We start from the raw sequence: 15,514 nt of genomic DNA, 5'->3' as shown, positions 1-15,514 counted from the left end.
TTGAGAGCATAAGCTGTGGAGCCAGCCTGCCTGGGTTTCCCCCTTGCTTTGCCACTTACTCAGTGACCTTGGGGGAGGCCCTTCATTTCCCTGTCCCTCAGTTTTCACATCCATAAATTCATACCCTGGAAAAGTTTCTATACCTCTTAGTATTGCTGTAAAATTTTTTAAAGTTAATACTGGGAAAACAGAGTAGCACCTGATGCATATAAAAATGCAAATAAATGTTAAATACTATTTTCAAATTGTTATTCTCTTATCACCACTTCCTAGTATATATCCAGCACATGCCTTATAAGGAGAAAATAATAAATGCTTATTGAACTAAATTGAGGTTGTACTGACAAAATCCTGGCTATATCCATCACCTTACCAAGAAGAACCTAACTTGATAATCAGGAATAATTAAATCTACATTTGCCTATGCAAATGAGGCAGTGGAGGATTTGTATAACACAGCAGTCCACAAAACACGGTCTCAGGCCTCATAGACTTACCACACCCTCCATCTTCTTCCACAGTGCTTCCAACTGAGCCATGGGTTGACACCACCAGTCAGTGCACTTTCTGTATCGATTGCCTTGAAACCAAAACTGCCTCAGCCACTCAAACTCGACCTGTGGACCATAAAGAGAAGATGGTGGTTTTAATTCCCTTGTGATAGACAAGCAAGGACAATGACTTCATCTCTTAATTCTCCTTTGGTAACTTGATGGCTACAGGATGAGAAAAGGTGAGAAAGGTCAGCCTAACCAGTTCCCAATATAAGCTGGCAACTCCAGAGCATTTCTGCAATGCTAAGAAAAGAGTAGTCTTAAAACTGAGGTCTGGCCAGACGTGTTGGTTCATGCCTATAATCTCAATAGTTTGGCAGGTCGAGGCATGAGGATTGCTTGAGGCCAGGAGTTTGAGCCCAGCCTAGGCAACACTGCAAGATGCTGTCTCTACAAAAACAATTAAAAATAAATTGGCCAAGCACAGTGGTGTGTGCTGGTCGTCCTGGCTGCTTGGCACACTGGTGTGTGCTGGTCGTCCTGGCTGCTTGGGAGGCTGAGGCAAGAGGATTCCTTGAGCCTAGGAGTTTGAGGCTGTGATGAGCTCTAATTGTGCCACTGCATTCCATCCAGCCTGGGCAACAGAGCAAGAGTCTCTGTGTTAAAATAAAATAAAATAATTAAAAAGCTGAAATTCTCTTACACAACCCAGCTCACGGCCAGAGAGGGGTTTTCAATCACATTTATCAGTCAGATTTGAGGAAACTATAAGTCAATCAACAATAAATACTGAGATCCTAATCATAAAGCAGGCTGTACTATGTTTGATGGGAAAGGCATAAACCGAATGTGTTTTTATTAAATGTCTTTATTTAAGGCTGGCATTAAAAGCAAAACATGGATACATATTAGGAAATATTAATTATAAGTTTCTTAAATTGCAATAAATTAAAATAACTTACCCATGGGCCAGGAGGAGCTGGTGATAATCTTAACCTGTATATATAAAACTAATTATGGAGGCACACATTAAACCTACAAAGCCATTCAAATTGTTACTTGTCAACTCAGGGCAGGTGACAATAGGTTAAAAAGAAGAGTAGCAAACATATTAGTACAAGTTGAATATCCCTTATCTGAAATGCTTGAGACCAAAAGTATTTCTGATTTTAGAATATTTGTGTTATATACTTACTGGTCAAGCATTTCAAATCCAAAATCTGAAATTCTCCAATAAACATTTCCTTTGAGCATCATGTTTATGCTCAAAAAGCTCTGAATATTGGAGCACCTCAAATTTCAGATTTTCAGATCAGAAATACCCAAGTAACTTACTTTCCTTCAGATGAATCTACTATGGTAAACTTCAACTGTTTGCCACCTTGGCAGTCCTCCTATTCCAGTCAAATCCCACCCACCCCTTCCCCAAAGAGCCCGTGTGGTCTGAAGAGGCTCCAACTCCAACGCCAGGGGTGGAATATGCAACCCAGGTCTAGGCCAATCAGCCCACTAGATTCTGTAGTCACAGAACTAGGATTGAGAGGAATAGGAGTATGTCCAATCAGAATAAGTCTCAAGACTATCAGAAACTACAGGAAGAAGACTCTGCAGCTATTTTACCAGCAAAGGGAAGAATGGAGCCAACATAGTAGGGGGTAACTGCAAGATGAAAAGACAAAAACCACATCCTGATGATATCAACTGACCCTTGATCAAACGATTCCTGAAACTCTTTTTACTTAAGCCAGTTCAGGTTGAATGTTTTGCCCTTTGCAACTAAAATAATCCCAACATATTTAGATGAGAGGCTGAGTTAACCTATGGAAATATAAAAAAATATTTTCTATCCATTTTCTAATTCTTCTATCATTCATCAACTTGAAAATCAAGGTACAATGCTACTGATCTTAAATACTCTTTTTACCACTGCCCACTAAAGAAATGTGGAGCAGGCCGGGCGCGGTGGCTCACGCCTGTAATCCCAGCACTTTGGGAGGTCGAGACAGGTGGATCACGAGGTCAGGAGATCGAGACCATCCTGGCTAACATGGTGAAACCCCGTCTCCACTAAAAATACAAAAAATTAGCCGGGCGTGGTGGCAGGCACCTGTAGTCCCAGCTACTCAGGAGGCTGAGGCCGGAGAATGGCGTGAACCCGGGAGGTGGAGCTTGCAGTGAGCCGAGATTAAGCCACTGCACTCCCGCCTGGGCGACAGAGTGACGAGACTCCGTCTCAAAAAAAAAACAAAAAAACAAAAAACAGAAATGTGGAGCCACCACAGCTTCATGCTGGGTTGTCTGGCTTTGCTAAGGTGATCATGTTCCATATATAGACATGGAGCTATTATAATCTTCACCTGTTACCGCAAAGAATTTTTTTGTGTGTTTATCCATATTGAACTTTCATGAGGCAAACAAAACCAACTTGTGAAGACTTAACAATGGTGAAAATGGCTCAAATAAGTAGCCTGAGAATACCAAGTCATATGAAAAGGTTTTAGTTTACATTAACTGTTTGTTTGCTGTGTAGGACTGATTTTAGTTAAAGCTGTTTAAACAAAACAAAACAAAACAAAACAAAAAAGGAATGTAGACACAATATTAATACAACAGTTGCTAACAGATGTAACAGATGTTACAAGGTTAACAGATGTAACCTTGAGTACGTTGAAAGATGAATGAATACAAGTGTGGTTCAACTTCTGTGAAGATACAGGTTTAATAACATACTTCAAGAAAAAAATGGGTTCCTTTTGATGGATTTCACATAAAATTTGTTCACACTATGGAAAGAGCCTGTTAGCAAAACATCAAGTCCTATGTTAGAAACAGTTGACAAGGTTTTAAAAGATTTTCCAGTCTTTGGGCTGGTTATGCCCATTGAAGAGGCCAGAATGGGTAAGGCTTGGCAACCATGGCGACTCTGGAAATAGACTACCATATGTAATTAGTTCATCCAGTCTATCAGGGTACACTAGAAATGATTTCAGTACATTAAAACTTGGAAGCAAAGAGAAGGCTATATTTAGGGGCTCTGCTATTGGACAAGAGAGCAAAGAGAAAGCCCTGGCTATTTTAATAAATAATGCCTTCATCTTCCCTTGGATGCCCAACTATCTTTTGAGACAGATAGTATCATGGTTAAAAATAAGGGCTCTGGCCTATAATCCCAGCACTTTGAGAGGACATGGCAGGAGGATCACTTGAGCCCAGGAGTTTGAAACTAGCCTGGGCAACACGGTGAGACCTCATCTCTACAAAATAAACAAATAAACAGTTAGATGGTTGTGGCAGCATCTGCCTGTGCTCCCAGCTACTGAGATGGCTGAGGCAGGAGGATCACTTGAACCCAGGAGGTCGAGTTTACAGTGAGCCATGATTGCGCCGCTACACTCCAGTCTGGGCAACACAGTGAGGCCATGTCTCTAAAAGAAAAAAGAATATGGGCTCTGGAGTCAGTTCAAAAGTGAGTACCACTACAGAATAGCTATGTCATCTGTAAGACAGCAATAATTACTGCCTACTCTCTGTCAGGCATTTGCTAGATGTCAAGAATGCACACTAAACAAGACCACAAGGTTCTGGACTTCCTGTCCTCAAGCATCTCACAATCTTACACATTTTCTGACCAGGAGAAGCTTTAATGTCCTTGTCAACTCATGCCCACCCCTTCCCACTAATGCCAGTCAGAAACGTTCAACAACACTGAAGACCTTCTCCCAACTGAATGTTATTCAGGAGTTGAAATATTGCCCATGAGATACAATCTCTGTGGACATCAAATCCAGTGGCATGCCTTCTATTCAACTCCATGACCTGACTTTTTCATTTCGATGTTGTGGGTAAAAACTATTACAGGATTTTAATCAAATGCCACCTTTACCAGTTCCCCCCTGCCAACAGAAAGAAGTAGCTGACTCTCTCCTTAAAATTAAGTAAGAAGGCAAAAAAATATTTCCACCTGCTTGATTCAGAGTCTGAGTTAATAAACTCTGGAAATTAGGAAGGAAAGCTATAGCATGGACACTGCACAAAAACCAGAGTCAGGACTCAAAATATAGCAAGTCCTTATTACTTTGGGGCTAAAAAACCAAGCAAACATCCATGTCTAATCATATTGACTGACTGATGAAGTGGTAACCACGACAGAAGTTGGGTATTCCTCCCTTCTCCAGAGCTGTAGGCCATCAAAGGAGGCTCATAGCTAACAGAGCAGAAATAAGAGGCAAGTGGTCAGGAGAGCAAATGCTGACTTGGGGCCAAGGAACATTCCACGGGTGACACATCCCTGAAGACGTCAACAGCAGGGAGACAATCTGTAGGAGCTCTCAGGGTTCTCTCAAAGTTTTCGTGATACTTACAAACCAAACTCTCTGATTTTGAACATGCACTTAATGGAAATAAGTCTAGAAGAGGAGAAAGGAACAGAATCAACCCACATATCTGGACTTCAGTCACTGGGCACTTAGGCCTTGGAGACAAAAGCTAATAAGATTTCAAAAGAGTATTTCTGAGCCACTTTATCACCATATAGTTGTAAATCATCTCCATCATTCCAACGGGTCAGTAAATGTCACCTACTTTTCTTCTGCTAAGTTTGTTTAGGCTCTTGATTTGGTCCCAAGTCAGCCATAGAGTTCCCTCATGATATGTGTGACTACACCCCTTGGGATTAATGTCTCACTGTAATAACGGATAGAAGTTACTTTGCTGAGAAAGAAATTAGACCAGGAAGACATGGTAAGGCTCTATCTACAAAGAGGTACCCTATGAAGGCCCTTTCGCAGTGGTTATACGGAAGCCACAGGTCTGGTCAGAAGAAAATGAGAGCCAAACAATACCATCAAACATTCCATTCTTCTAGGGGACATTTACTAAGAGAAGAGGCTGAATTCCATATTTTACTATCTTTAAAAAGGAAAATGGGCCATTTAATAACATGGAAGAAGATTCTGCTTATAATTAAACAGGAATCTTTCCTAAGCATCTTAAATTCTCCAATAAGGTACTCCAAAACATATGCCCAAACTTCTGAAAACTGCTTAGTTAGAAACCATCCTAGACAAGGAAAACAAACCACTTCTCAACTCACACAGACTGAGAGCTTGCAGTATGTAAAACCAAGGGTTTCATCCTGTGATTTGTCCAGCAAAGACACATGGCCTTGCAGAAACAGGCAAGCAAGCAAGCAAGAAACTGGGAGAACTCTTATGGACAAGTGGGCTTTCACTGAGCAATAGGACAAAGTAAAGAGCGGGCATGCAACTGCTAAATCCCTGGCCAACTTGTATGGCAAAAGAACAATATCTGACAATGTGCCCTGACATATGGAATTAATTGTGAAAGTAAGGAGATGACCTTGAAGAATCAGAGATCGGGGGAATGGTAAAGACTGGCACACACACTATTTAAAATCAAGATCACTGCATCTACTCAACCCCAGGGGCCGAGGTTTCTGATACAGTACATCTCTGCCCCACCTGCCTAACATATAAGGTCAAAAGCAGCCAGTCACTTTCTGAAGCAGACAATTTTTTTTTTTTTTGAGATACAGTTTTGGCCTTGTTGCCCAGGCTGGAGTGCAATGGCACAATCTCGGCTCACTGCAACTTCCGCCTCCCAGGTTCAAGCGATTCTCCCGCCTCAGCCTCCCAAGCAGGTGGGATTACAGATACCTGCCACCACACCTGGCTAACTTGTTGTATTTTTACTAGAAACAGGGTTTCACCATATTGGTCAGGCTGATCTGAAACTCCTGACCTCAGGTGATCCCCTACCTCGGCCTCCCAAAGTTCTGGGATTACAGGCGTGAGCCACCGCACTCAGCCTGAAGCAGATAGACTTCAATGACAATATTCTGTTAGATACAGAGTGTGATTTTACAGATTTCTCCCATCCATTGATGGTAACAAAACATCACAGTCAGTCACAAAAGATGAGAAAGGATAGGGAAATAAGATAGCCTGTATGCATGTTAAAGAAAGCACCCATTCTGCCAGTCTGACACTGAAAATTGTGAGGTTTTTTTTTGAGACGGAGTCTCACTTTGTCGCCCAGGCTGGAGTGTAGTGGCACAATCTCGGCTCAGTGCAAGCTCCGCCTCCTGGGTTCACACCATTCTCCTGCCTCAGCCTCCTGAGTAGCTGGGACTACAGGCGCCTGCTACCATGCCCGACTAATTTTTTTGTATTGAAAATACAAAAAGTAGAGACAGGGTTTCACAGTGTTAGCCAGGATGGTCTTGATCTCCTGACCTCGTGATCCATCTGCCTTGGCCTCCCAAAGTGCTGGGATTACAGGCGTGAGCCACCGCACCCAGCCCGTGAGATTTTTTGAGAAGGAAATGACCAAATTTCAAGATTAGAATGTCTATACTGTAAATATGCAGAAAGACATAACTTTGCTCCCTGGTCTAATTCAGTGAGGTCATCAGGCCCATAAATGTCTTCCTTCCTGAAGTTCTGGCTATCAGCAATGCCTCCAGCAGGGACTAATAAGACAGAAAGTAGAATATCCATCAGGCACAATGAAGGGAAGCAAGTCAGACCTGAGCTGAGCATTAGAAGTGGTTACCAGTCCCCTGAAAGGCAGAATAGCTTCCCCTGTGGTTCTGGAGATTATGACAATGTTTCACAAAGTGTGGAGCAGTTCACAAGATAGTAAATAACTTATAAAGACATTAAAAAGATATTATGTCACTATAGGAGACAACATTATTTCTCCTTTGCTCAAAACTCTTCAATGGGCCCCCGTTTCCTGCAGAGTAAAAAGGAAAGGCCTTGTCCTTATAAGGGCCTCCAAGGACCTATACAATCTGCTGCTCCCCAGTCTCCTGGAACTACCTCTGTGACCTCTTCTCCTATAAGTAGCAGCCTTACTCCGTCCACTCAAACAGTACTGTTCCTGGACTGTTCCATGGACTCCAGACACTCCCCCACCACACAGTCTTTGCAGTGGCTGTTCCTTCTGCCCAAAATGCAATTCCCCAGATACCCACATGGCTGTCTCTCATGTCCTTCAATTCTCTGCTCAGAGGACATCTTCTCAACAGGGAGACTCTCTAGTTCTCTCAGTTTCCTTCATCTTGCTCTGTTTTTTTTCTGTAGCACTTATCAACTTCTAACATACTGTACAATTTACCAATGTATTATGTTTATTACTTACCATCATCTCCCTGTACTAGAATGTCTATTTTATTTACCAATATATTCTAAAGCACCCAGAAGAGTGTCTGGCACATGCTCAGCAATTAATTATAGAAAGGATACATGAGAACATTTTTTAACTTCAAATTCTCCATCAATCCTTCTTATTATATCAAAAAGAAAGTCTCAGATAGGTGAATGAACTTCAGTTCTCTACCACATTTTAGTGTCTCCTTTTTTTCTTTTAATGGTTTTTTTTTTTTTGAGGTATAATTTACCAGCCATAAAATTCGCACATTGTAAGTGCAGACTCCAATGATTATTAGAAAATGTATGAAGCTGTGCAACCATTACCACTAATCTCCCTTCTTAACATGAAGAAAGGAAACTTGAGGCTCAGAGCCTCCTCCAGACAAGAATATCTGCTGGAATGTAATAACATTACTCTATTTTCATTGGACCTATTTTTCTGAATACTTTTTCTTTTGGCTAATGATACTGGATTTCCACTTAAAGTAGCAATATAAAGCTTCCTTTTTAAAGAAATTTATATATGTTAAAAAAGAGTTGATTTAAAGTAAAATATTAAGTAACTAAACAATGCATGTAGTCCAAAGATAAAGTAAATATTGAGAGGGTATTAGTGGGAAAAGTAGAGTTTGTGAAACTTTGACCCATGGGATCCAGACCTGCTGGTCTCACAGATTGCAGAATTGCAACTGATTTCATCATTGAAAAGCAAGGCATTGACACTTGCTCCCAGGGCCTACCCTCAATTCCCAGCAGTCTTTGCTGGGAGACGATTCTTCCTGAGACTCTTGTGCTTCTGCGTGTCTTGTGAGGAAGCAATGACTGTCCTGTGTTACGGACTCTCATTGCAAGGATGTTTATACAGCAACAACCTTGATAGAGTTTCTCCCTCCAGAACAAAAGCGCAGGTGTGCATATAGGCTTGGAAGATAAAGACAGTGTCTTGACCTACAGCAAAAGACAGGCATGCTTACTATCCTTTGAAAAAGACTAGGTTCCCATAGCTCATGGTTCCTCTCCTATAATGCAACCCCTCAATGTGTACATGTTATCTGGCCTACTTTGCATTGCCCTGTAGAAACAGAAGCTGGGAGAATGCTATGCTCTGTATGTGTATGTCCCTCCAAAATTCTTTTTTAATTAATTAATTTATTTATTTATTTATTTATTTTGAGATGGAGTCTCACTCTGTTGCCCAGGCTAGAATGCAGTGGCGCGATCTTGGCTCACTGCAAGCTCCGCCTCCTGGGTTCACGCCATTCTCCTGCCTCAGCCTCCTGAGTAGCTGGGACTACAGGCGCCCGCCACCACGCCTGACTAATTTTTGTATTATTATTATTATTTTTTTTAGTAGAGACGGGGTTTCACTGTGTTAGCCAGGATGGTCTCGACCTCGCGATCTGCCTGCCTCAGCCTCCCAAAATGCTGGGATTATAAGCATGAGCCACCATGCCCGGCCACGTCCCTCCAAAATTCTTATGTTGAAATCCTAACATCTGAGGCAACGGCATTAAGAGGTGGGGCTTTTCAGAGGTGAGAGATCATGAAGGCTCTGCTTTCATAAAAGAGTTGAGTAGCCTTATAAAAGAGACCACAGGGAGCTCGCCTGGCCCTTGCACCATGTAAGGAAAGTGAGAGGGTACCATCTATGAATCATGAAACAAGTCCTCACCAGACACCAGATCTTGAACTTGATGCCACCTGATCTTGAACTTGCCACCCTTCAGAACAGTGAGGATAAATTTCTATTGTTTACAAGCAACCTGGTTTATGCTATTTTGTTACTGCAGCCTGAACAAAATAAGTTCGTGAACTAACACAAAAATACTGAGACTCTGGTGACTGCTATTGATGTACGTAATAACCTGTCCTCCATCTCTGACCTAAGAGTCTCATGTCTTATACCAATATGAAACTGTGGCAGATTAACTTGTTAGCTTGCAGGTAGGGTAGAATCTCAGATCTTTCACAATTCTTGAAAGTCTTGCCAGGCACGGTGGCTCATGACTGTAATCCCAGCACTTTGGGAGGCTAAGGTGGGCAGATCACTTGAGGTCAGGAGTTCGAGACCAGGCTGGCCAACATGGTGAAACCCTGTCTCTACTAAAAATATTAAAATCAGCCAGGGGTGGTGGCGCACGCACCTGCAATCCCACCTATTTGGGAGGTTGAGGCAGGAGGATTACTTGAACCTGGGAGGTGGAGGTTATAGTGAGCTGAGATCATGCCGCTGCACTCCAGCCTGGGTGACAGACCGAGACTCTGTCTCAAAAAAAAAAAAAAAGTCCTTACCTCATTATGAATTTCTTCTCCTTGTTTCAAAACTGCAGGCTCAAAGGATTTCAAAGAGACATCACCATTGTCCACATCATCACGGACATTCTGCAGAGCCAACTGACAGCGTTGTAAAATATAATCCAAGGTTCCTGTTGAGCACTGTTGAGACAGAACCAGCAATTACAATTATGGGCAAAATCTAAGTTTACTAAGCCGCCCTTCCTAGGATTGTTCATATTTGTCCCTGGCTGTGAATTCACCTGTTGACCCCATGGCTCAGTCTATACTCCTCTTTTTTTTTTTTTTTTTTTAATTTAAAATTTGAGATAGGGTCTTGCTGTGTCACCCAGGCTGGAGTATAGTGGTGTAATGTTTCACTGCAGCTTCAACTTCCAGGGCTCATGCAGTCCTCCCACTTCACCTTCCCATATAGCTGGTACCACAGGCAGGCACCACTCTGCCCAGCTAATTTTTCTAAATTTTCATGTTGTAGAGAGAGACAGGATCTTGCTATATTATCCAAGCTGGTCTCAAACTCCTGAGTTCAGGCAGTCCTCCCACTTCAGCCTCCAAAAGTGCTGGGATTAGAGGCATGAGTCACTGTGCCCGGCCTGTACTCCTTAACTCAAGAATTACTAGAGTGGCCTGTTCCACTGGGCTCTGTGCTGCCAGTTTGGTCTCACATGGGCCACTTAGTTTGCTGGTTTTCTTTTACGTGGGCCTCATATCTCTAACTAAACATTTGGGTCCCTGAGGCTAATGCCCTATTTATATAAGTTAAATACATTTTCTATACATACTACAACATCTAGAACTGAGTCCGACAACTAGAAGAAATTTAATAAATAATTATTGGATGAATAACTGGTTAACCAAGAAGTCAAGGACACTGACTTTTTATCTCAAGTGCCCTGAGACTAACGATAGGAAAGAAAGGTAAACAGGCTGCCGAACTGGTTCAAAAGCACACTAAATAGTTCCGTAATAACAGAGGGGAAAACTGAAGTTATAATCACAAGGCAAAGAACTCATTTCCCTTTTCTGCAAAAAGCATACACTAGGCAGTGGCAGTTTTTGGCAGAATAGATTCTTCAAATAATGGAGAATATTTGGCTTATGCCCTCAAGGCACATTCAAAGGCACAACTTAGTACCCGGGCCTCAGCAAGGACAGAGATAACTAGTTCATCCCTCTCTGAGTTCGTGGGAGCAAAGCAGAGGTCAAATGGACAAACTCCTTTTTATAAAGGATCATATGTTGGAAAAGAGGCCGATGCACATGGGCAGTGCATCTGCTTGTTTTGATATTGAAGTGATTTCCTAGAATAATAAAAAGTCAGCTATAAATACCCTTCAGTCCCAACAAGGAAAATGTATCCCTAAAATACTTTGGTTTTATTATTTGTAATTTAAACTGAGTCCTTGTAAATAACCTTGAAGGCTAATCCTCTGGTATAAAATTTCCTTGCACATTTACTACCATTTTATCCAATGCAACATCAACAAGCCTGGGACAAACAAAGTTTCTGTGCCAAGAAACAGAAGTTTGACTAATACGTATTTTAATATGAAGATCCCAGAGTGCTGGGTGCATAAGGGCAGACAACTCCAATTTCCTGCCCAAAAAACCCCACAAAGAATAAAGGTGAATGACCACTCATTTTTATCCCACAGCAACCTCTACAACATCTTTTTTTTTTGAGACGAGGTCTCACTCTCTGGCCCAGACCGGAGTGCAGTAGCATGGCGTGATCTTGGCTCACTGCAATCTCTGCCTCCTAGGCTCAAGAAATTCTCCTGCCTCAGCCTCCCAAGTAGCTGGGATTAAAGCAGTGCACCACCACGCCCGGCTAATTTTTGTATTTTCAGTAGAGACAGGGTTTTACCATGTTGGCCAGGCTGGTCTCGAACTCGTGACCTCAAGTGATCCACCCACCTCAGCCTCCCAAAATGCTGGGATCACAGGTATGAGCTACCACACCCAGCCTACAACATCTTTTTAAAATGACTTCTATCTAGAAAGTTTTCCTACTTGCACCTTTACTTTCCCAAGTATCGAGTGAGCTACATAGGTTATTAATTGCATTTTTATGCAAGATTGGAAACAACCTAAATTTCTCAACAATAGGAAAACTAGTTTAATGAACTACGGTTGCAGAAAACAAAAAGAGAGAGAGAGTGTGTATGGAATAATTTTTTTCTGGATGTATAGTGTTTTGTTTTACTTAAATAACCTATAATCAGGCCTAGTTTGAGATAGGTGTTTTTTTTTTTTTTTTTTTGGTAACAGCTTTATTAAGCTATAATTCACATATCATAAAATTAAACCATTTAAAGCATATAATGCAATGTTGTTTCATATATTCACAGAGTTATACAAATATCACTGCAATTAATTTTAGAGCATTTTCATCACCCCAAAAAGAAACCCTATACCATTTAGCAGTCACCACCCCCAACCCCGCCTGATGTCCACCAACATTTCCAACCCTGAGCAACCACTAATCTACTTTCTACGTCCATGGAGAGGCTTATTCTAGACACTTCATATAAATGAAATCATATAACATGTATCTTTTGTGACTGGCTGCTTCCATTTCCTATGTTTTCAAGAGTCATTCATGTTGTAACATGCATCATTACTGTATTCTATTTTAATGCCCAATAATATTCAACTGTATGGATATGCCACATTTTATTTATCCATTCATTAAGTGACGAACCTTTGGGTTGTTTCCACTTTTTGGTGACTATGAACATTCCTGTAGAAGTTTCCATCACTCTTGGGTATCTACCTAGGCATGGAATTGCTATGTCACAGGGTATCTTTGGATTTCACCTTCTGAAGACGTGCCAGACTGTTTCCCAAAGTAACTGCACCACTATTCATTCCCTCCGGCAGTGCACACGGGTGCCACTTCCTGCAGGTCCTCACCAACACTTGTCACTATCTTTTTTATTCTGGCTATTCTAGTGGGTGTGAAATGTTATCCCATCGTGGTTTTGATTTGTGTTTCCCTATGACTAATGATGTTCAGCATTTTTCATTTGTCTGTTGGCCATTTGTATACCGTCTTTTTTTGTGTGTGTGAGACGGAGTCTTGCTCTATTGCCCAGGCTGGAGTGCAGTGGCGCAATCTCGCCTCACTGCAACCTCCACCTTCCAGGCTTAAGCGATTCTCCTGCCTCAGCCTGCTGAATAGCTGGGATTACAGGCATGTGGCACCACATCTGGCTAATTTTTGAATTTCTAATAAAGATGAGGTTTTACCATGTTGGCCAGACTGGTCTTAAACTCCTGGCCTCAAGTGATCTGCTCACCTCGGCCTCTTAAAGTGCTGGGATTACAGGCATGAGCCACTGCATCCGGGCTGTGACATGTTAATTCAGTTCCTTTGCCATTTTAAATTGGATCATTTCTCTCTTGAATTATTGAGTTGTAAGAATTCTTTGAATATTTGAGATACAAATGCTTTATGAGATAAATGATTCACAGATATTTTCTCCCATTCCATGGATCCTCTGCACTTTATTTATGGTACCCTTCGAAGCAGAAAAGTTTTTAACTTTGATGAAGTCCAATTTATCTGTTTTTTTCTTTAGTTGTTTATGCTTTCGATGTCATATCTAAAAAGCCATTACCTACTCCAAGATAAGAACTATATATTAATGAGTAATTACTACCAAAGTTTACTGAAACAAAACTACAGAACCATGTACTTTTATATTTAAAAATATTTTAAAATGTTTTTGAAATTACATACATTTTTACTTTTAAATATTACCAAAAGAGTAACAAGAACCTTTTAACACTGGTTGCCTCTGGGGACAGGGACTGGTTGGCCTAAGGAGAAAGAGACTTTAACTGTATACCCTTAGGTATTTGTTTTTATTTTGAACCATTTGCATTAACTACCTATTCAAAATATAATTATGCATAAAATTTAAATTTCTTTAAGAAGACATTCTAGGCCGGGCGCGGTGGCTCAAGCCTGTAATCCCAGCACTTTGGGAGGCCGAGACGGGCGGATCACAAGGTCAGGAGATCGAGACCATCCTGGCAAACACAGTGAAACCCCGTCTCTACTAAAAAATACAAAAAAACTAGCCGGGCGAGGTGGCGGGCGCTTGTAGTCCCAGCTACTTGGGAGGCTGAGGCAGGAGAATGGTGGGAACCCGGGAGGGGAAGCTTGCAGTGAGCTGAGATCCGGCCACTGCACTCCAGCCTGGGTGACAGAGCAAGACTCCGCCTCAAAAAAAAAAAAAAAAAAAAAAAAAAAAAAGAAGACATTCTGTATTGAACCCCAAGAACATTCTAACACAATTATCAAAAACTAAAATCTAAGCTGGGCGCACTGGTTCATGTCTGCAATCTCAGCACTTTGGGAGGCCAAGGTGGGTGGATCAATGAGGTCAGGAGTTCAAGACCAGCCTGGCTAATATGGCAAAACCCCATCTCCACTAAAAATACAAAAATTAGCCGGGCTATCTGCTACCGTCTACTCTGCGCTGTGCATACTATTTAGACTATAAGCATCTTGAAGACACTGAACATGACCATTCCTGTTCACAAGTCCCTACAAGAATAACTTGAATACTACAAAGTTCAATAAAAGTTTGAAGAATGAACAAACTGAAATCCCTTCTGATTTGTAATTCCTGCAATCAAAACTTGCTGATGATTTAATCTCTCTTGCTTTATTATGTATACTCTAGTGTACAAATGAAGCCAGAATCACCTTCCACATAGTGAACTTTAGTTGTTCCTATCTCCTATTAGTTTTTCATCAGAATAAAATGAAAAGACAGTAGTAGCCATAGAAGTAATTTAATAATAGTAGCAGTGGCGAACTTCTTTGAATGTATACCAGTCACTGTTCTAAAAAGACTTACGTGTATTGACTAATTTAATCCTCATAAGAGCACTATGAATTAGGTATGATTATTATCCCCATGAACATATTTCCCAAGCTTTTTATTTATCTTTTTGTACAGCCCTTTGAACCCAGCACTAACGAGACAGTCTACTCTTCCGGCTTAGATTAGGAAAGACATCGAAGGGTGCACTTAAGTAGCCATATACTCAAGTGATCCACAAGAAAGGGATTCTTGGGAGGGTTATAGCTAGAAAGACAGATGCCTATAACTGGGGAAATGAAATCCTTCCATACAACACAAGGCACATATTAGATGTTCTATAAATACTTGCTCCTCCCTCCCTCCCTTCTTTCCTTCCTCTGTTCGGCCTTACCGACCTTCCTCCCTCCCTTCCCTCTTTTCTAACAGAACTCCTTTTAGGTCTCTAAGACAATTATTTCTGTGTTTGTTTAAAATTTGTCCCCCCAACAAAAGTTCACAAAGGTGGTGGGCATGATGGTCATGTTGATGGCTCTATCTCCCAGGCCTACAGTTTTGGACACATAACAGGCACTCAAATATTTAAATGAATGAGTGAATGGAAAAGAGAAGAAAGGGGAGAAAGGAAGAAAGGGGTGCTGGATGGGCTGGCTGGCATCTTGGTTTAAATACTCATTCATTTTCTCTCTACCACACAGCAATATGATTGGTC

General features: G+C 41.4%; 1 protein-coding gene across 3 annotated transcripts in view; it reads right to left on the bottom strand.

The window, feature by feature from the left end:
* The window catches only part of FTO (FTO alpha-ketoglutarate dependent dioxygenase), a 410,833-nt gene that overhangs the window by 222,119 nt on the left and 173,200 nt on the right, over positions 1-15,514 (bottom strand). For all 3 annotated transcript variants that reach the window (XM_030924926.1, XM_010358289.2, XM_030924927.1), the window contains exons 6-7: positions 9,962-10,105; positions 498-617 (exon numbers count right to left, since the gene is read on the bottom strand). In XM_030924926.1, the coding sequence (XP_030780786.1) occupies positions 498-617; positions 9,962-10,105 (264 nt within the window). The remainder of the gene's footprint in view (positions 1-497; positions 618-9,961; positions 10,106-15,514) is intronic.

Source organism: Rhinopithecus roxellana, chromosome 20, assembly GCF_007565055.1.
Source record: "Rhinopithecus roxellana isolate Shanxi Qingling chromosome 20, ASM756505v1, whole genome shotgun sequence".
Taxonomy (NCBI): Eukaryota; Metazoa; Chordata; class Mammalia; order Primates; family Cercopithecidae; genus Rhinopithecus; species Rhinopithecus roxellana.
The sequence above is the reverse complement of the archived record's forward strand: the minus strand, read 5'-3'. Positions and strand labels throughout refer to the sequence as shown.